The 22,111-nt window shown below is 46.5% G+C and overlaps 1 protein-coding gene across 3 annotated transcripts in view; it reads right to left on the bottom strand.

Annotated features, from left to right (window-relative positions):
• Positions 1–2,415: 2,415 nt before the first annotated feature.
• CCDC74B (coiled-coil domain containing 74B) overlaps positions 2,416–22,111 on the bottom strand; it is a 235,322-nt gene continuing 215,626 nt past the window's right edge. For all 3 annotated transcript variants that reach the window (XM_078667780.1, XM_078667781.1, XM_078667779.1), the window contains exons 8-9: positions 11,428–11,484; positions 2,416–2,810 (exon numbers count right to left, since the gene is read on the bottom strand). In XM_078667780.1, the coding sequence (XP_078523906.1) occupies positions 2,675–2,810; positions 11,428–11,484 (193 nt within the window). In that variant the 3' untranslated portion in view covers positions 2,416–2,674. The remainder of the gene's footprint in view (positions 2,811–11,427; positions 11,485–22,111) is intronic.

Below are 22,111 nucleotides of genomic sequence, written 5' to 3'. Positions count from 1 at the left end.
GTATGTTCTACAGCCCTGACGAAGTCCACAGAGGTCGACGAAATGCGTTGGCTGATTCTGAAAGGAAATTTGTGAAGATTAAAGGAATTTATGGACATGAAACTTAATTGATGGACTACGTCTTTTTTTTAAATTATTCTATGGTGGTGCATTTCCACAACTGAAAAAATACATTTATGATAATATGTATGAACACAAAATGACTTGTTAGATATGCAAACCCATGCGTTAACCGTAAATTACACTGGAGATAAATGTCAATCTAAGAAAATTGGAAAACCTGTTAGTTTGATCAAACCAAACGTAACAATATCCCGCACGAGAATAAATTACCCTAACTAATGAGAATAGAAAGGTGACACCCTCCCAATCCAACATACCTCCCTACGACACGACACACAACAAACGCAATGCACACTGCATTGATTATGTAAGCACCAACCAATGTGGCACACACAGACTACAGGTAGACAGTGGCATGTATGTTTAACCAGGCACCAAGCAGTGATTACCAATCACTTAAAACAGGTCAGTTTCAATATTGCAGCTCTATACCAGTGTCTCTAGATTTTGAAACTGTTGGTACAATCTTCCTATCTCAACATGGCTACCACAGTAGGACATCACGAGCGTCTATGCGTACCAGATATACCATGCTCAACATATGTATGTTCTAATGCAGTACACAATGACTAAAAAGGCAGCAGTTAAAACTAACTGCTACAGAGAGAAAGCAGCGCAGGCCACGACATGTTCACAAGGCAAGATACTCATTCACAGCCTGCTTAAGGACTGCTCACAGATACTGGTGACCATGCGTCTTTCAGGACGTATATGCAACATCAACTGCAGCCTATGGTAAGATCCATCAGTCATTGTAATTGGACAGTGTCCAAGCCATACAGCCATTGCTACTTTTATCCTTATAACACCTTTCCCCCATACCTAAAGGCAATGTTGTAATTGGTCTGACTGATCACCATAGTTACTTCCCAACTTTAGACAATATGGATATATTTACATGTATGATCACCAGTACCCAGCGAGTCGTAAGAGCTGTGTTTCACCGGTTTGGCACTCTGATCTGCATAGGATTTCACTTCATTATTGGGTCAAGATAACAAAGCATGTACCTTTACTGTGAGAGTATTTGTAATCGATCACAACCTATTCATATTTAATCCATGCGTTCTACACCCAAACTTCCCTACAGTCACTGTCTTCTCATTAAAGAAGTAAGTAGGACCTTAACAGTAAGCAAGGTGCATAACTGCCACTTGAAGAACAATCTCACAGAGTGAGGTGGGGGTGGGGCTTTGAAGGGGTGGGGCGGTCGTGCCTAGAAGTACTTACGTGGCACTTTTGAACCCCACCCCTAAGCTCCCGCCTCCACCCAAAAAAAAGGCTTGCTGAGGCTAGAGTGTTCACCCCATAATGGATGTCGGCTTCGCTAAGCCTTGGAAAGCCACTATTTACAGTGGTTTTCAGCTTGTTTTCCCTCCCACCATGTGATATTGGTTCCTGACCGGGAGACCGTGTGATGGGAGACAATATCGTGTGTCACACCGTGGCACTGTGCGAGTTGACAGGTATGAAGATGGTAGACACATCCGTAACTAATATTTTCCAATAAACACTGCCCATTTCTAGACAGAAGCGGGAACTGAGGACCCTTTTTGTACATTATTTCAGAAACAAAGCCCACATACGTGTGAAAAATACAAGAGATCTACCTTCTGTTTTTGTGTTAGACCCCATCAGAACGAGTGAAGACACATTATTTTGTATACGTTAGATTTCAAGTCACGCAATTGACTATTCAACAAGAGGATTACCTGAATACAGAACAAGACATGGGTGTGGACCTCTGTAGGCCACATTTATAGTAAGGCGTATATTGTAAGCAATTGGACGTCACATGTTAATAACGTTTCATCTGACAATCTATAAACAAAATATTTTGTATACTTTGTATCCATGTCTTTATTAATTTTATAAACTAGGATAGTTTTCTTTAAAAATTAGTTGGGAAGCTTCATTCTTAGTAGGTACACAGACCTTATGTCTCAAATATTCAGCTCTCTGGGACTTCAAAGTAATACAAGTGCATCGAACAAGGGCAGGGCTAAAAATGAAATGTCTACTTAACAGGATGCGGACCATTTAGAGAGATGGAAGAACTCTCAGGGAGTTGATGCAGAAGCCAAGATAGATAAGTCAATGAGTTGGTACAAGAGGGAAAGCATGAAATGAGCGTTAGGAAGGGGGAATAAAGTGAACAAAACAGATTATAGATTTCAAAATAATTCACAGAAACAAAATATTAAGATGACAGCTGCATACTAAAGTAGATGATTCTAAACTAAATGTAAGCATACCTTGATGTGTTCCTAAAAAGAAACTAGAATACAAGTGGATGTTCAAAAATATTTTATTTAAATTCCTTAATCATTTAAAGTAATGATAGAAAAACCAGTCACAAAATATGCAATGCTGGCTGTCCAGTGTTGTGTAACCGGTCCTTTGATTTGTATGGAAAGTGGAATTTTTATGGTATGTTTAACGATTCAGTTTGCCCTCCAATGTTTTTCACCAGGAGGTAACAAACTTCCTCTGATTACGGTAAACATTTTAAGCAGAGATGCGCAGGCTGTTCAAGTAAGACCAGGTTTAGTCACAGGACTGGACGTCTCATTCGGGTCCTTTGCGCAGCTTGGTTTCTCTTCTGTCGCTCCACAAGGCTGTTTCCTAAAGTTTGCTTCATTGCAGGTAAGATGACCCTGTCGCTACCAACCAATGGAGCTTTGATCCTAGTTTGGGAGAAAACATCAGGCATCAGTATTAGGTTATATGCCAGGATAAAATGTTTGTTCACAAATTGACGTTTGCAGTTATCAAACCTGGAATCATATTTAAATTCTCGGATGTCAAGCTATGACTGAAGATTCCCCTCTCACAAAAACAGTATAAGCATACCTATTCACCCTTTCTTGGATTTCCACTGGGGAGAGTGGAAATGGTTTACCAATAACTTGTCAGTGTAATAGACCAAGGGTCTATCCAATATGGCCAATGTTATACGGGTCTGGAGGGGAAGGAGGTGTCTTCCTGTGCCTTATCCTGTGAGTTGTAGATACAGGCAAACATCTTTACCAGCTCTCCCATCTACCCTTCTGCCTGCACAAGGCCAAGCATTTTTCTGATGATGTGCTTAGAAGGTGATGGGTCTCCTCCTATATCAATACTTCTGTCTTAACCAGAAGTGTCTTGATACTGCTAGATGGGCATTCTAATACTCCTTACTATTCTCAAACTCTGATCCGTCTGATCTAAATACCTTCCACTCCACACCAGCTGGGAGGCGTGTGTTGGGTTCCTCTCTACATGTGCACACTGTGCTCTTGGGTTACAACTACCACCTGGCAGTATCCCTACCGTTGGAGATGAGCACAATCATAACCAGCTTCTCAGCCCTGCTCTTCAGTCTTCACTGTGTGCGGATGTGATCTTGTCCTGTGCAATGGACCCCTCATGCTATCGGACATAAATGAAAAAAGCGGATTCTGCCCTTAGCCACCTCAAGAACTCAGTTTCTTCATATTTATTTCATAACTTTCCTCCTTTTTTAGGGACAAGTGAGACCATTCCCTGTTCTTCCCTTGCTTTCTGCAGTCTTCAGCTGGAGAGAGGCATTTACGCAGCAGCGACAGTAAATATTGCTTGATGTTTTATTGTTTTCCCTGTAAATTTTTATTGAATTTGTAATTAAGGCCAGCTATGCCAAGGGTAACCACATTTGTAAAAGTAACTTTCACCATCATCTGTGTCTTCTGAAGTAGCTACTCAATGTCCACAGAAAGTAAAGGAATACAATCCAACACTTTGTCATAACGGTTTTGCCTGTCAAATATTTAATAGTAGCTATCTGTGGTGGCCAGTCCTTAAGGGTTGAGGGACCCCACCACCTTTTTCCAAACGTGAAGAGTGTCTCTCAGGCTGAGCAAAGATCAGCTGACAGGTACTCATGTTCAGATTAGGCATCCATGTGCTGTACTTGCGCTAAAAGCTCAGGCTTCTCGCTGCCTGAGCTGAATTGCTGGGCTGAAGATATCACAGCCCTGTAGGTGTGACCTCAGCCAGGCAAAGCGATTAGTGGTCCTCTCCCTCAAGACGAGGGGGAGCATCCCTGATAGCCTTTGACCTGGGCGCTTCAGTTTTAAGCCCTAAAGTGCCTAGGGCCAAGTGTCCATCAGTGATGCTCGTCAGAGTGGTGTGGGGCCAGCACTCTCACTTACCCCACTTCACTCATGTGAAAGGGACTGCTGCCTCCTCTTCTTGACTGACCGATAACAAGGTCAGCCAGTGAGAAGAGGCAGCAGTCCCAATAGTCAGGAAATACCGAAGCTTCCCTACTGCCATTGAGTTCTCCGCTGCAGCCTGGTAATTTATTTTTATTTTTATGAATGCTTAGTTAATTTGTGTATTTGTGAGTGTGTGTGGTGAATCAATGTGTTTGTGTACATGTATGTGCTTTTGAATGGTGAGTAAATGAGTGCACGCATGTGAATGCATGAGTGAGTGTGCATATATGTATATCTGCCGCCCCCTATCCAACTTGAATTACCAGTCTCCACTGGTGGCTATACCTTCCAAGAACACATAGGATTCTCTGTAGGTATTCATTGGGTCTATTCTATATTCCTGCATTCACCGAAATAGTTTAGCAGAACTACGTGTTTTTTTTGGTGAAAATCTTTTTATTAAACTTTTTGTCAGTTGCAGTATACAGTGCATCAATTACAGGAGCCTTGTTGGCATAAATCCAGGAAGTTAACCATTGTTTGTTACAACGTACAGTGTTTCAGGCATGGAAGTATTGACATCAACAGGATTACATTACGAGTCTGTTTTCAAATGTTTTAACTTACGTTCCAAAGCCTACCCTTGAGAAACACTTACTAGGTGATATTCAACTCACATGCACCCCTTACTTCTGGTCTTCTCCCTCCCTCTCCTCCCCCATGTTCCTGAGGCCTCTGTATTCCATCCAGCGGTTCCATATTTTCTCCCATTTCTTTGGGCAGCCTCTACTTTCATAGACTACTTTTTCGGTAGCACTACACCATTCTAAGGCGGACTTCCATTGCCCTATCTTCGGGGAGGCTTGCCCCCACGCTCTAGCGATATTTCTTTTAGCTACAATTGCAGATACCATTAAGCAGATTTTTTTTTATATCTTTGCCAGGTCTGTTCATTTGTCACGCATAGTATGTGCCATCTGGCCTCTACTGGAATTTCCTGCCCCAGGACCTCAGACATAACTCTTATCACCTTTCCTCAGAATTGCTATATAGTTGGGCATCCCCAGATAACATACAAGAAGGTGCTTCTTTGATTACAGCCTCTTATACACAGGTCTGTGGGGGCCCATCCCAGCTTACACATCAGCACCCCTGTAGACTAAGATCTATGCAGGATCCGCAATTGGACCAGCTAAAATCTCGCTCTAATCACAACATCTTCCAGCAACCCAATATCTGTTTCCCAATCTGTTGATTATCTTTCTGTATATCGAGGATGTGGCTTTTTCCAGGATCGGATCCAGCAATAGCCGGTCCTCTAGGGGTCTGTATTCTGGGAGCTGTTCTCCTTCTCTAATATGTCGTCTGAGTGCATGCCCTAACTGGATGTACTTGTATCTTTCCGAGTCTGCTAATTGGTATTCTTTCTGTAGATCTTCAGATGGGATTATTGCCGAGCCTCTCCAAGCATCTAACTGCCTTTGTTAATTGCCACGCCCCTGGGCGGGGACGCTGCCACTTCTGCGGCATCTTGGGCGTTGTAGTTTTCCCGAGTGGGTGCAAAGTTCATGTACTTGTGGCACAAAAATAATATCCACCCACTTGGGATTTTATTTTTGTGCCACAAGATGCCGCAGGAGTGGCAGCGTCCCCGCCCAGGGGCGTGGCAATTAACAAAGGCAGTTAGTTCATGTGCCAAGCACACAGCGCCATGGAAGAAGGGAGTTGGTTTCTCCCGAAACGCTTCTGGCAGCACGAACTCTCGGAGTGGTTTACCTGTATACCTGCCACTAGCAAGCCGTGAATAAACCTGGTGTTTTCCAAAAGAATCTTCCTGGTGGTCCTTTCACTTTGGGAATCTGGTACTTCTTAAGATATATATATATATATATATATATATATATATATATATATATATATATATATATATTTCACACTGGATGGCTCGTTTTTCTCCCCAGCCGGCGCTGCAAATGTGGTCAAGGTATTCCTGCGGACGAGCCCGCCCGCTAATTAATTCAAACCAAGGATTCCTTTATCAAAGGATATCGTGGAGTCGCGACAAAATCCAAGGATAATCCACCAGGTTTACTTGAAATCTGTTTTTATTTTCAATCCATATGTGTCAAAATAAGGCAAAAACCAACGCGTTTCGACAGCCTCCGCTGTCTTGGTCACGGTTAGTTTGAAAACAGTGTAGCCACAAACTTATACACTTAGTTCAGTGTAAAGGAAACACAATCACTCCCCTAGGGGCGTCGCCACCCATCACATGGTCATTATGTCACCATAATTCACTCTAGGAGTTGTGGGAGATGTAGTCCGTTAAAAATACATTACATTTTTAGCGTTTTTCTGACTTTTAACACATTTTGGCATATAGTGAATAGCGATATGAATCATATCAAACCTTGTATTGTATTGTGTTTCGCCCTCCAGTGGGCTTTATGATTAAGGTTGTTACCGCTAATTGTGCGTGAACAATTTTATTTTGTTCGTTACCCCAATGCACATGATGACACCATGAGTGATGGTGTTTGGGATATTAGTTACCGCCCTCCAGTGGGCTCTAATATGTGTATGGTTTCGGTTTATAGATGTGATTCTTATGTGTTTGTTTTTGTGATCCTTGGTGGTAGTGATTATATTTTACTTATGTGTGAAATTGACTCCTTATAGAACAGTGTGTGGCATTGCAATCTGTGAAAAAGATGTGAAAATTAAATTAAGTTCAATTTAAAATTAAAAGCAAGGCATGATGCTACATATCGGAACCATTTAAGGGTCACAAATACAGTCTGAATGTAATATTTACAGGTGTATATAAAGTTCTTCAGATTGGTTCAGACCAAAAGGGGTCATTGTCCTAAAGTTCAAGATATGTCTTGACTCTTTTTGCCGTAGATGTTTTTCATTGTGGCCGCCTCTGTCCGACAAAGTCATTGTTTCTATGCCCCAGAAGCGTAAAAGTTTCCAATCACCGTTGTGGTGGGAGTCCATATGCTTTGCCACAGCATTACTTCTGTCTCTGTGTGTCGTGGCACGGGCATGTTCCAGAATCCGTTTTTTAAGCTCGCAGATTGTACTGCCTATGTACCTAAGTTTGCAAGGGCATTCAATCATGTAGATTGTATATTGACTGTTGCATGTGATGCATTCCCTGATCTCCCATGTCTTTTTGTTTGGCATCATTATTTCTCTTGTTGGTTTCGCGATTTCGCAAGCTTTGCAATTATAACATTTTACAAAACCCTTGGTTTTTAGCCAGATTTGTTTTTGAGATGGTTTTCTGTAGTGACTATGAATCAGTTGGTCTTGTAAATTTCTTGCCCTCCTGTAGGTGATAACTGGATGGGTACCCATTTTTTTGCCAATTACTGGATCTAATTGTAGAATTTTCCAGTTTTTTTTCAAGATCTGATTGATTTTCTTTGATTCTTGGCTGTAATTCAAGATCAATCTGATTGGTTCGTCTTCTTGTTTTTTTCTGTTTATTTTTTGTAGACACTCAGTTCTTGTTTTTTGGTTTGCTCTCTCCCAACATTTTTGGACCATTTTTTTGTTGTACTTTCTTTTTTCAAAGCGTGTTTTGGTTTTCTTGCTCTGTTTTTTCCATTCTTTTTCCTCACTACAAATTCTTCTCAAACGGAGGAATTCCCCGTATGGTATGCTTTTTATGAGCGATTGTTGGTGAAAGCTCGTGGCCTCCAGAGTTGCATTTGTGGCGGTGGTTTTCCTGTGAAGCGTTGTTTCGATGCAGTTATCTTTTATGTAGACTTCAGTGTCCAAAAAGGTAGCTTTTGATCTGTGCATAGAGTATGTAAACTTTAAGCATGATGTATTACTGTTCAGTATCTCAAAGTATTCCAGAAATTTTGCCTCACTGTTGTTCCACACTATGAATAGATCGTCAATGAATCTTTTCCATATGACGATGTGTTGGGTGTATTCTTCATTTTCCTTGCTCCAAGCTTTTGTTTCTTCCCACCAGCCCATAGCCATGCAAGCATAGCTTGGGCTGAAGGAAAAACCCATCGCTGCTCCATTTTTTTGACGGTATATTGTATCCCCGAAGAAAAAGATTTCAAGTAAACCTGGTGGATTATCCTTGGATTTTGTCGCGACTCCACGATATCCTTTGATAAAGGAATCCTTGGTTTGAATATATATATATATATATATATATATATATATATAGTTAACACAAGCGCACTTATTTATCATTTGAGTCCATTTTACTGTGCCATCATTGTTTTGGAGCACCTTGTTCTTTTTTGATGAATGTAAATGGTGTAGCATTATTCTATTATTATGAATAAATGCATTGGCTGCTTAAAATAGAAAAAGTAGTAAAAAGATTTCCTTGGCATTACTATTGCCCTGGAAGTCCAGGGATACACTTCCCCCAGAGGGACCACCTTTTTGATAATACTTTGGACTGAGCAGCTGCTTATAGCACCTCTCTCTGACTCCCATGTCAGTCACTTTGAAAATAAATGTAGGACCTCTTCCAAGGCCCGAATCATATACACCACCTCAACTCTGTGTCAAGGTACATATAGAATTGGCATTGGTCTACATTTAATCACAGGAATTTCAGCCTTTGAACACATTTCAGTGACATTGGGACTAATCGTGGCCAAGCGCAATATTGCACGTTGATGGGGGGTGGTGGATCAGGCACCAAAACTGAGGCATTGGAAGCAGGACATGGATTGATGCATGCTAACAGAGAAAGTTGTATATGAGGGCCGGGGCTGTCCTAGAAAATGAGCTAAAATATGGGGAAAGCGGAATGATTATCGAGGAAATCCTTGTGCCGCTACCGTAAATTCCAGTCCCGACGTCTTATCACTTCGATTTAAACGTTGCTTTTGAAAATGTGCAAGGGGTGGGGGTAGGGTTTACGGAGGCAGACATTGGCTAATGGGATACTTATCTTGCTTGACTGTGTCACTGTGCTATAGTGTATTATGCTTACTGCCATTATAGTTTTACATGTTCCATCCGCAATAAAAAGATTTTTTTTTTAATTAAAAAAACAAAAAATTGTGTCTTCGGTCCATCTATAAAAACTCAGGCTCCTGGCAACGAGGAAACTCTGGACCTGAAGCAAGGTTTGCAGGATCAGCTCACAGATGTTACCTTTTCTTGAGGGAGCTAAGACTTCTGTAGAAGTCTTTGCTGATCCTTGGCCTGTGAGGTGGTTTCTTGGACTCCATCTCTTCGGTCAAATTTCTTTGAGGCCAGGTCATTTGGGGATTTTTTTGTTGTTGTAGTTTATTCTTGTTAGAAGCCAATCATTTTTGCAGAGACCCTTTTGTGCTCTAAGTTGCTTCAACATGGTGATTCAGACTGATTTAATGCCCTTTTCTGCCCATTTCTCTCTTCGGTTTTATCCTTCTGCAGACTTATCGAGACACTGGACCATAAGCGGATCCCAAACTGTTGCCGCCACCATACTGGACTCTCCCACAGTCGTGCTATGTCTATATTTTATCTGCTCTTTTATCCACCTGAATGTTGATGTATCACATGCAATGATTTCTGCTTTTGTACCTGTGGGTATTATGTTGCTGTCTGTTGTTGATATATGAAAATCTGACAAATAAAGTTTTTTTAAAAAGTTGCTTCAACACTATAGCCAAATTTCTATATCTCTTGATTGCAATTTGCTGCTTTGGTAGTTGGACAATTCAATTTAGACCAGTTGCTCAATTCTGTTCTTATCAGGAGGCTTCTGTTTCATCGTGACAAAACAGATTATCTTACTGAGGGTAGTGTAGAACACAAAACTGCTCCGGGACCGTAGTTTGCAGCTCATGTAGATCCCACCCTTTTTATCAAGAACCTCACAAAGCATAGACACCAAAACTACCTTTGCATTCACTTCCTTGCGTGGCCGCTTCAGTTCTACACCCATTAGTGGCAGTTACCGATGGCCTGCAGTGATTGTCAGACTACCCTCCCTTGCACTCTTGACCCTGCTATTACTCATCCATTTGCAGCTACACTCCAGTCTCTCTAAGCTGGGTCACTATGGCAAGCTTATCATAAAGCTGAATATATGCTTGTGTCACTGGGTTCTTATAATTCTGCAACTCCAGAAAATGAGGGATTCCACTACCGCCAATTGCATCCTCGGGTAAGACCTTCTCCCTGCCCCACTGACCAAATGGCATGAGTCGGACCGTACAGCTTGCTGCAGCCGAGCGGACCACGTCTGTTCCCTTAAGCAGTCTTTTACTATTTGGCTGAATGTTCACCGCTCGGCTTTCCCTGTGGCCATCTTGATGTTCTCCATTCACAGAAGCGATGGGTTTAGGAGATTTTGAATCAACTCACTGTTCAGTACAAGTGGGTCCTAATGCAATGAGTGTGTAGTGAAGAGCTTCCTACATTACATCTTTCTGTTCTAGGCCACTGTGGTTAATATTTATGATAGAATTTTCCATGGGCGGAGGACCCAGAGCTCAACAAAAATGCTTGGGAAACGTCCCCCCAAAATTGCCCTTTCCAATGCAAAGTTAGACCTAACCCTACCACACAGTTTCTATCACCACCCGTGTAATGTGTGTGTGCATGTATCTATTTAAATAAAATGTAAACTATTATAAAACATTCTAAAAATGTAGGTTTATTATAGTATACTATTAAAATACAAATAACAAAAATGCAAATTTAACGGATAAGCTACTAAATGTAATGAAGTAGGCACATTTAATTGATAAGGATGTGTTAATAAAAATATAAATTAAAGAGACAGATTACCACATTAAATTTTTTACAAATTAATATATTCATAAAATTCGGATATAGGTGAAATACCAGAATAAAATTATAATAAAAATAATTAAAAACATGGCTATTGGTTCGGGTCAATGTAGTAGAGGTTAACTGCAGCTTTCACTCTTGGAAAGGAGAGTTAAGGAGAGGCAACCTCTTTGTCCCTTTTTTCTAGCTACTATCAGCAGTCGGTAACAAATTGTTGCCTAGTAATATTTTGTTCTGCATCATAGGATCTTACAGGACCAGAGGTACGTAACTTTTAATTTTCCCACATTGTGTATGTGACAAAATATTCAGCTACTACGTGTGTGCTTACCATTGCTACATGTGTACTTACCATGTTTTAGGATCACCCTTTACAGCCACTTTTGGAAAATGGATAACATCCTTATCCCTGAAAAGAAAATAGTTATTTAAGGATACCATTTTTTATAATAAACAAGCCATGATCGAAATCAAGCATTAATAGCTTGGAATTAACAGAAGGGCTCAATTCTTTTTTTTCCTCTTCTGAACCTGTTTCATAATATTTGTACACTTAATTAAAGCTGCAGATGAGCAGATCTCACTTTAATTGCTGCTCTTATACATATTCACTGGTTTTTAACCCCTACCGCGCTACCGCGTTTTCCCGCTGTGCGCTGAAAAAAAAATGGCTTGTTTATGACAAAGCCAGCTCGTCATCCGCGTAGCGCAGGTAACGCCCATGACGCGATGGCTTTGTCATCAGCACTGAAGGGGTTAAAGACAGTTCACATCGAGGCTGCAAGGAAGTATTAAGAGTTAAGCACATCTTCAGTGAATCAGCTTACATACTGGAGTAGTCAATTCTGATCATCATTCATGCAGATGCCAATGATTATGATCAAAGCTATTAATCTATTTGTATACCGTACCTCCTTACAACTGTCTGTATGTTTGCATGTTTAGGGTTGTCTCTCAAGTGTCTCCAAATATTTCACAATATGCCACTTAATAGGACCATAAATTATAACCTCTTTCTACTTCTAACTGCAGATTCCCCACCTTACGTTGATCGCACCAAAGACCATCGGGTGGATGATCAACTCTTCATCTGGTTCACTGGAGAGAAGAGGACAAGGCTGTGCAGAAACAGACCATCTGTGGATGGATTGTACTTTGCATTGAGATCGGCTATGCATTAGCTCAGAAGCAGCGTCCTAAGGAGTTGTGGGCCCATTAACGTGGGCCAAGGCAGCTACTACTGCTTTGGCACAGCGGATACCTGTCCTGGACAAATGCCAAGCCACAAAGTAAACGTCACACCACACGCTCACGAAGCACTAATTATTGGACAGCGTGGTCTGTCAAGATGGATATTTGGCCTGCTCAGTCTTCCTGGACTTTTTCATGTAAGCCAGTTCGCAGACCCACCTCCAGTGAGGTATTGCTTGGGAATCCATTCTAAGGTCCGGAGTATGTAGTTAGAACTCTCTATCAGATGAACAAGTTACTTAGCTTCTGTAACCGCTTTTCTGGTAGAGACTCTTTTCTAACTGTAGATTCCTCACCAGCCCTCCCATCCACCCTGCTCTGCAAATTGGGTTCCTCACCCTAACAGATCCCATTAAATACTGGTCAACATTGGATTTTACGCAGCTCTGTGTTTTCTGGTATGGAAACAATCACAAAAGAAACTGATGTCAGTGCACCTGCGTGGCACTTATATGGGCACAGCTACGTCACTTCCGACGCAGAGCTGACTGACGCCAACTACTGGCATTCAGAGGTACTGCTCAAGATTTTCCGGATCCAGTCTGACACCTGGGGAATATTTTAAGGTGAGGAATCTGTGGTTAAGTAGAGTTTCTCCCAGAAAAGGCATTACCAAAGGTAAGTAACTTGTTCAATTACACCCAAGATGTTAACATATTTTTGTACACTTGCTGTGAAGAACTTAATTTCATTGCACCTCGAAGTATACATTCCTTGCACATTAACACCTTATCTTTATTGTCAGTTCTTACTAAGTGAGGGTCAGTCACTGTTCAGAGTTGAACAACCATGCTTACTTTTAACCCCATCCGCGCTAAGCGTTTTACCGCTGTGCGCTAAAGATTCGCAATTACCGCGTTACATGACGAGCTCAGCTCGTCATGAGCGTACGACAGGCGTACCTCATGACGAGCTGAGCTCGTCATGAGCGTGGAAGGGGTTAAATAAAAACTCCTACCACTTTGGCCTTCGTGCGGACATGTACTCTCGTTAACCATTCACAAGTTAAGAACCCCCAACACGACCCATACTATGTTGGGCATCAAGCAACTTTCTGGCAGCAATGGATTTGTAGGATATGTATCTACCTGCACAAGCCTTTCAATATAATATGTACTTCGGTAATTCTTTGGGATCCCAGTTTTTTTTAAATTTCATGACCTTACATTTGTGCTAACACCAAATTGTAGATCTGTACAAAACTCTTCATGCCACTAGGACACAAGGGAATGAGTATTTTCCTGTAACAGCTCTGAAATAAACCTGGACAAGTATCTGTTATTGGCAGGTCTGCAGCAGCAGGCTATCCAGCATCCATGCAGAATCTGCCATTGTTCAAGTGGACAGATAGATCTAAAACTTAAAAATCAGAAATATCACCTCATGATCTGGAGGCATCAGAGTGCACTCACTGGTTCATACATTCAGACATTCTGGCTACCTAAGGCAGGTAATAGCCACAATTCGATGGATAGCACTCAATAATGTAATCCTCTCAGAATGTGCTGATACTTTGAGGTTTTTTTTCCTTTCCTTCATCTCCCTGTATACTTGTTGTGAGTCTGGTAGACCACCATTCAGGTGTTTTGCGAGATCTGTTTGGACATCTCATCTTTGGAAGCGTTTGTCTACTGCTTTTGCCATTGTCCCAGTCCCAGTGGTTCATGCTCAGGATCCACCTGTTCATCCCCCACGCTGGTGCTTCAGAATGTTAGAAGACCAGTTTTTGGTCTTATGGAGCAGGGTCCTCCGGTCAGTTTGTCAGTGTTTTCTTTGTTGTTCGTGGTCATTTTGAGGCCTTTTGTAGTAATCCTGGTGTATATTTAGTAGGTTCTTTATTAGAGAGTGTTAGACCTGTCAGCCCTAGGGTGGTCTTCCCTATTTTTTTTCGCCTTGGCCTCATTTTTCCCACCTACTTTTTGTTGGCCTTAGGTCTCTGGGCACCTTCCCATTGTTTCCCAATGTTAAGGTGCAGGTGCTCTCTTCCCCTAAGATGGCTGCCACTGACCCCTGCTACTGCAGCGCGGTCTTTGTAGACGCACTCTAGTAGCCAGGAGCTGGCTGGAACCCTTAAACAATGTAGCAATACCAGCCTGCCAGCTAGCTAGAATGAGGGAAGCTCCTGGAACCTTCTAGAACAGGGGAGGGAACACCAACTGCCACTGCCAACTGTCGCTATGTAAGGAAAGGGAGGGAAACTTTCCAGTCAGTTGGGGCATCACTGACCTGGGGGACCCACGCAAGAGATTTAGGCAGTAGGGCCTAGTCAGGGACCTATGCCACTGGGAGTGACAGGGCTTAGGTGCTGCCTTCCAAGTAGAGTGAGGACTAGCCCACTGATCTGGCCCGGCGGGAGGGGAACCCAGGGACCATCTGAAGTGACCTGCTGTCAAGCCTTCATCTCACCCACCCTCAAGGAACCAAGAAGCCACTTCACCCAAAGGGCGCCAGAACCAACAGTCGCCAAGAAGAAGCTCACTTGCGCTAACCAGGACTACTGAGGGATCAACCAGGTACTGGACTGTGCTGCCCCTGCTCACCCCCTGCCTTCACCTGGGCCTGTGCTTTCCTGCCTGCCTCCCCCTCTGACTGAACTGTCTGAATCTCTGTCCTGCCGTGTTTAACTGCTGGAGAAGCGCTCTTCCATAACGCTGTAGCCCAGACCTGTCCCATTGCTCCTCAAGCGCTCTCCTGTGGGCCCCTTAAGGAGCGGTGTGAGCCTACAGACTGTTGCTGCCTGAAGCGCGATTGCTGGGGCTCCCCCCCCGAAGCGCTACTACTGCCAAGCACCACCCTCCTCAGGCCTGTGGTGCCTCGAGGCGCTATTCTCATCGAGCGCCCGCCTGCCTGTCACACGTGAGCCTGCCCCGCTTTCAGCACTGTGCCTGCGGTGCGGGACAAGTACTGGGCCCCCGGAGCGCTGCTGCGACCCCGCAGCGCTCCTTGAAGTACTCGCCTTGCGGAGCCCTGTCATCTGCCCTCTCCTGCCCCCCCTACGCCAGGAGAGGGCCGCCACCGTCTTGCCGCAGGCCGTGCTCGGACCCCCAGAACGTGGAGGTGAGGCGCTGTCCTCCGGTGCGCCAGGGCCCCAGCAGCAGTCGCACGGCCCGAGTGTGAGGAAGTCACCGGAATTCCTGTCAGGCCGCGCTAGGTCTAAAGTCACCTGAAGCTTTCCTCCTACCGTCACGTGACGGGGACGCGACGTCATCGGCCACGCCCCCCCGCAACGAGTGCCCCGCGATTGAAGGAGAGACTGCCTCGCCCGCAGGCCGCACTGCCATTGGCGGCTGCGTACGTGCCTCCCCTCCGCCTGCTGCAATTGGTCCTCGGGCCCAGGGGAAGGCTGAGAGAAGCCCGGGCCGTTCTGCTGCTGCTGCCTGCTTCAGCGCTGTGCCCCCGACTGGTCCCGAGACCCGGGATTGGTCCCCCCCCAGCAGCACAGGGATCGTCTGAACATCGGTGCCCCACCTGCCAGCAAGAGCCCATCGCAAGGGGCCGGAGGAGGCCCGAAGACTGAGGTAACCCCCCGGGTGGGCGGGCGAAAGGCCTGTGACCGCCCCACCTCCGGGGAAGACTGTGTTTGGGGCCCGGTTGCCCCCCCCCCCTGTTACCCGATAAGGGTCCGAGTGCAAAGAACATGGGCAAAGGCCTTTAGTGACAATCTGGGCCATAATAGTTAACCCCTTGCTAGAGGGAACGATACTAGCTGACATGCCTTGCCCAGTTGAAGGGTTCAGTTCCGTTTCCCACAATGAATAAACTGGCCTAATGCACTGGTTGCCTATCTAATGAAATGTTTTATATCTAATGAAATGTTCTACATCTAATGAAATGTTCTACATCTAATGAAATGTTCTACATCTAATGAAATGTTCTACATCTAATGAAGTGTTTCACATCTAATGAAATGGTTTACATTTAACGAAATATTTTATCCACATTTAATGCACTGCTTAATCCTGTGTGAGAAAATGCTTTATTCCTGCATAAGAAGTTCTATTCCTGCCTAGTGAGTAGTTACCTGATCTTTAATGGCATACCCAGACCTGCGTCAGGAAATGTTTGGTTGTACCCTCGTGAAATCAGTAATGCAGAGTAATGAAATGCCTACAGTTATCTAATATTTAATATTTATTCATTTTAGTATTTATACTGAGTGATGAAGCCCATGTGTTTTTAAGAGAAGCTAATAAGTTATACTCCTGTGAATCGTTACTCACCCTGATGCTAATCTTACATAAATAACTTATTGATTTGAATCTAGCATTCTGGTGTGGTCTCAGTCATTGCGTGTGCATTTATTGTCTCAGTGGATGCGTGTGCTGTGTAGTCACTTAACACCTGAGCTTTCGGGTGCCTACCTGCTCGTGCCAGGCTACCCCCGGGGAACTGGCGACCCCAGTTCCTACATTTGGTGCCGAGCGGTGGGATCCAGGACCTGTGACTATACAGCACCCTCCAGTGGGACAGAGTGCGCTGCAATTAGACTGGACACCTATCGTGCCTACAAGCTTGCTCAATTGACCCCCCACTGTCTAGCCTGTAGAGTGTGTAGAGACATGTGTTGACCCAGTATTGTACCCACGTCGTAGCATCTTTCCTTGATTTTATCTGGGTCCCCACCTGGCGAAATGGAGTTCCAGCTAGCTGATCTGGAGGAGTACACAGTGGTGCAGCTTAGGGAATTTTGTCAGGGGATGGGGGTGCCGGTTGGGCGGAGAGCCGCAAAGGAAGAACTCCGTACCCCCTTGAGGGAATGGGTAAGGGCCCACCCAGAGGAGAGAGGGGATGGGGAACAGGAGGGACAGGTCACACAAGGGCAGGTGGGCACTCCAGAAGACCCAGGTCTGCTCAACATTGATATGTCTGACAATGTGTTGCCAGGAAGACGTTCCGGGGCAGGGAGTAGTGTATCTAGGGGGAGTGCGTCGTCGCAGGAGTATGAGGACAGGAGGGAGGAGAGGCGATTGAAGTGGGAGCTTGCCAAGCTAGAGCACGAGAGGGAGAGAGAAAGGGAAGATAAGAAGCTTGCTTTGGAGGAAAAAAAGTTAGCTATGGAAGAAAGGAAGTTGGCGCACGAGCTTCAGCTTAAAGAAATGGAGCTGCGAGCATTGCAATTGGGTGCGCCAGGAAGTCCTAATGGTGGCAGCGTACAAGGGGCTCAACAGGAGCCCAGATTTTGGTTACCCAAGGAGGTGATTTCGAGCTACACACAGGGGGATGACATTGCTAGGTGGTTGGAGGCGTATGAAGTGGCCTTGAGAGCCCATGGGGTGCCCGAGAAACACTGGGGAGGTGGCCTGTATCGTTATATACCTCCCAATGTCAGGGACACCCTCCTGTACTTGGATAAGGCGGACCAGTTCAGGTATTCCCACATGAAGGAGGCACTCATTAAAAAGTTTGGCCTCAACCCCGAAAGGTACCGCCAGAAGTTCTGTGGCAGCCATAAGCTGTCCACGCAGAATTGGGTGGATTTTTTTGACTATGCCCGTAAGGCTCTGGATGGTTGGGTGCATGGCAGCGAGGTGCATGATTACGAGGGCCTGTACAATCTTTTTTTGAGAGAGCACCTCTTGGATAAATGTTTTCCGGAGCTGCGCCAACATCTAGTGGACCGCAAGCTGACTGATCCCCGTGAGCTTGTGGAGGAGGCGGATACTTGGCTCAGCACCCGGGTGTCACACAAGGGCCCGGGGGAGATGGCCCGAAAGGCGGACAGGGCGGCCCCCAGAAAAAAGAGGGGGGAGATAAAAAGGAGTTCTCACGAGGCCCACAAACTAGACAGTTTGGGAGAGGAGTAGGTACCCCACCTGAGTCCAGTTCCCCAAAGCCCACTTACCCTGACAAGAGTCAGCAGCCAAAAGTTGCCTGGTGCTATGAATGCGGGGAGGTTGGACACTACAAGGGAGATGCCCAGTGTCGCAAACGACCCCCAGCCCCCACAGGTGGCAAGAGTCCCGGGGTGGCTAGTGTAGCGTTTGGGATGGAGCTGCCCCTAGATAGGGAAGGGGAGTGGACAGGCCTGACCCTGGTTTCACTTGGAGATAGAGAGATGGTCCCAGTGACGCCCTTACCATCGAATACTGCTAAGTACCAGCAGATAGTGAAGGTCAATGGGGAGGAGGTGGATGCTCTGAGGGACACAGGTGCCAGCATGACCACCGTAGTGAGGCGGCTGGTGTCCCCTGAAGCAGGTAGTACCTGATGTGTTCCATCCGGCCTTGTTGGCTGACGGCAGTCTGAGCTACTATCCCGTGGCTCAGGTTCCGTTTGAGTGGGGAGGAGTTCAAGGCCCGTTGAGAGTTGTGATAAGCCCTGCCTTGCCTGTGGACTGTCTGCTAGGAAACGACCTGGAACATACCGCCTGGAAGGAAGTGGAGTTTAAGGCCCACACTGAGATGCTGGGGTTACCAGGGTGGACTTGCGTGGTCACGCGGTCCATGGCTGCCCGGCAAGAAACTCAAACCGGGTTGGAGCCTGAGACAATGGCCCAACCCAATGCTGGTCCTGAAGTGGAGAACACACCCCGTGTGATGGATGGGGAGCCTGTGGAGGTACCCCCGGAGTCCGTGGAGGTGGATGTTGTTCCCGTGGGGGACTTGCCGACCGGCATGTGGAAGGAGGGCGCACTCGGGAGGAATTCTGTCGGGCGCAAAAGGAGTGCCCCACACTTGAAGGCATGCGGCGACAGGCCGAAGCCCAAGCGATTCATCAGGAGACCGGCAGGTTTCATGTGTACTGGGAGGATGGTCTCCTTTACAGTGAGCCTAGGGTTCCGGTGCATGGATCCTCGAGGGCCTTAGTGATCCCCCAATGCTACCGGGCCTTCTTATTGGAATTGGCGCATGAGATTCCTTTGGCTGGACACCTGGGCCAGGACAAGACCTTTGCGAGGCTAGTCCCACATTGTTATTGGCCCAGGATGAGAGTTGCCTCTGACACCTACTGCAAGACCTGCAAGACTTGCCAGGCAAGTGGCAAGCCGGGGACCAAAGTGAAGGCTTCTTTGGAACCTCTCCCGGTGGTCGGGACCCCTTTTGAGCGGGTCGGAATCGGCATCGTTGGGCCGTTGGACCCTCCTGTTAGGTTTCGAGGCTAGTCCCCTTTTCATGACCATGCTCCTGATATCACATGACTTACCTGTGGAGATATAAGCTGGGTCCGCCCTTTCCACGGTGCTTGGTATCTTTCTATGTTGGTTTCAAGTCCCGGGCTCTGGCCGGTTTTTGGATCTAGTCAGCTGTTGCTCACGGGCTCGTGAGCATTTTCCTGGACATTTTCCTTGTTCCTGATTTCCCTGATCCTTCCTTGTTGGTCCCTCCTTCCCCCTCATTGTTCCTTGTGTTGTTTCCTGGCGTTACTCGTGGCGCTGCTGTGCTTGGACTGACAGGGGGTGCTGGGGCTCCAGCTCCCTCATTGTGCACGGGGACCTTGTATGTCAGACGAAATTGGAGTGCTTACTGTGGAGTACAGGGAATAGTGCGATAGCACGAACTGAGACGCGCTTTACTTCCGCGTCGTTTTGAATCCTATCAGCTTCGTTGTGCCGGTTTGGACGGTTCCGGTACTTCCGGGTTGACACGGAGAACGCGCTGGGAGTCCCTTCTTGCTGTGGCCTTGCTCTTTGCATTTCCGATTATTCTCTATTTCAAACAAAGTGTTCGGGGTTTTTTTATGTCGCTTATTCGACCTTTACCCCCTTCTTGCGGGTTTTTGTCCTTATGGGAGTTTTGCTTCTTGTTTATACTACTTTGAGTTGGCCTCTCCTCTGGATATCGTGTGAAAACATCGGATTCCTCCACAAGACGCATCCTGTATTAAAAATCGGTAAGGAGGTCATTGTGTAGTGGTGGGGCATGGTCATGGGTCAATGTGGATGACGGTTGTTATAGCTAAAGAGCAGACAAGTAAAGGAGTGTCTTGTTTTATAGGTGCAGAGACGTGGAGGCAAAGAACCCCCTGGCCTTTCCTACTCGGGTGGAAGCAATCTCTTTGTCCTTTTCCCTTGTTATTTTTTCCCGCCCCCTCCCCTTTGCTCATTTGTTTACTCATTGTCTACCATCTAGTAGTGAGTGACACTTGGGCAGGGGTAGTGGATTGGGCCATACATCGTTCCTGCAGTGTACGGGTATCGGAGGTGGAAACTAACACCTCCGACCTCTGCGGGACACCGGTTCATCTTGGTGTTAGTGGACCACGCCACTCGGTACCCGGAGGCTATTCCTCTGAGGACCGCTACTGCGCCGGTGGTGGCACGGGCCCTGATGGGGATATTTACCAGATTGGGATTCCCCAAGGTCGTGGTGTCGGACAGGGGCACAAACTTCATGTCGGCCTACATGCAGGCCATGTGGAAGGAGTGCGGAGTGACCTATCGGTTCTCCACTCCTTCCCACCCCCAGACTAACGGGCTCGTAGAGCGCTTCAACAAGACCTTGAAGGGGATGATCCGGAGCCTGCCAGAGGACTTGAGGCGGAAATGGGACATCCTCCTCCCTTGCCTGCTGTTTTCATACCGCGAGGTACCACAGAAGGGAGTCGGGTTCAGCCCCTTTGAACTGCTCTATGGCCATCCCGTTCGGGGGCCCCTCAGCCTTGTCAAGGAGGGGTGGGAGCAGACTTCCAAGAAGCTTCCCCTTGATGTCGTCAGCTACATGCTGGCATTCTGCAGCCAGATGGCCAAGCTGTGGAAGGAAGCCTCAGACAACTTGGAGGCTAGCCAAGCCGTCATGAAGGAGTGGTATGACCGCAACGCTCGGACGGTGGAGTTGGATGCTGGACAGAAGGTGTGGGTCATGGAGCCTGGGGAGCTTAGTGCCCTCCAGGACCGGTGGACTGGTCCGTACGAGATTGTGGAGCGTCGAGGCCCGTCAACCTACGTCATGATTTGAAGACCCCCCGTCAGCCCCATCGGGTGTTCCACGTCAACCGCCTGAAGCCTCACCATGAGCGATCGGAGCTTGCTCTCCTCATGGTGAGGGATGGGAGCGAGGAGGAGGAGAGTGAGCCTCTTCCTGACCTTCTGGCGGCCCAGGAGAAGGATGGTTCAGTGGAGGGAGTTGTCCTCTCCCCATCCTTAACCCCAGAGCAACAGAGGCACTGCCGACAGGTATTGGCGCAGCACGCCTCGTTGTTCTCCCTCATGCCTGGAATTACACATGTGTACCCATGATGTGGACACAGGGGACAGTCCGCCAGTAAAAACCAAGTCTTAGCCGCTCTCCGAGAAAGTGAAGAACAGCATCCAGGGTGAGGTGGCCAAAATGCTGGTGCTGGGGGTGATCGAACTCTCCAGCAGCCCGTGGGCAAGTCCGGTCGTGTTGGTGCCGAAAGCGGCCTCACCGGGCACCACACCAGAACTTCGGTTCTGTGTGGACTATCGGGGATTGAACTCTGTCACCAAGACAGAAGCTCACCCGATCCCACTGGCGGATGAGCTGATTGACCGGCTGGGAGCAGCCAAGTACCTCAGCACCATCGACTTGACATCAGGGTACTGGCAGATTGTCATGTCCGATGGAGCGAAGGAGAAGACAGCGTTCTCCACCCCCGAGGGCTACTTCCAATTTAAAGTGATGCCCTTCGGGCTCAAGAATGCTCCGGCCACCTTCCAGCGGTTGGTGAACCAGGTGCTGTCTGGCCTGGAGTCCTTTTCAGCGGCGTACCTGGATGACATAGCTGTCTTCAGTAGCACCTGGGAGGACCATCTGCAGCATCTCCAGGAGGTGCTGCAGGCTCTGCAATGCCCTGGCCTCACCATCAAGGCTAGCAAGTGCCAGATT

Source organism: Lissotriton helveticus, chromosome 11 (genome assembly GCF_964261635.1).
Source record: "Lissotriton helveticus chromosome 11, aLisHel1.1, whole genome shotgun sequence".
Classification (NCBI taxonomy): Eukaryota; Metazoa; Chordata; class Amphibia; order Caudata; family Salamandridae; genus Lissotriton; species Lissotriton helveticus.
This window is presented reverse-complemented; position numbering and strand designations above follow the sequence as displayed.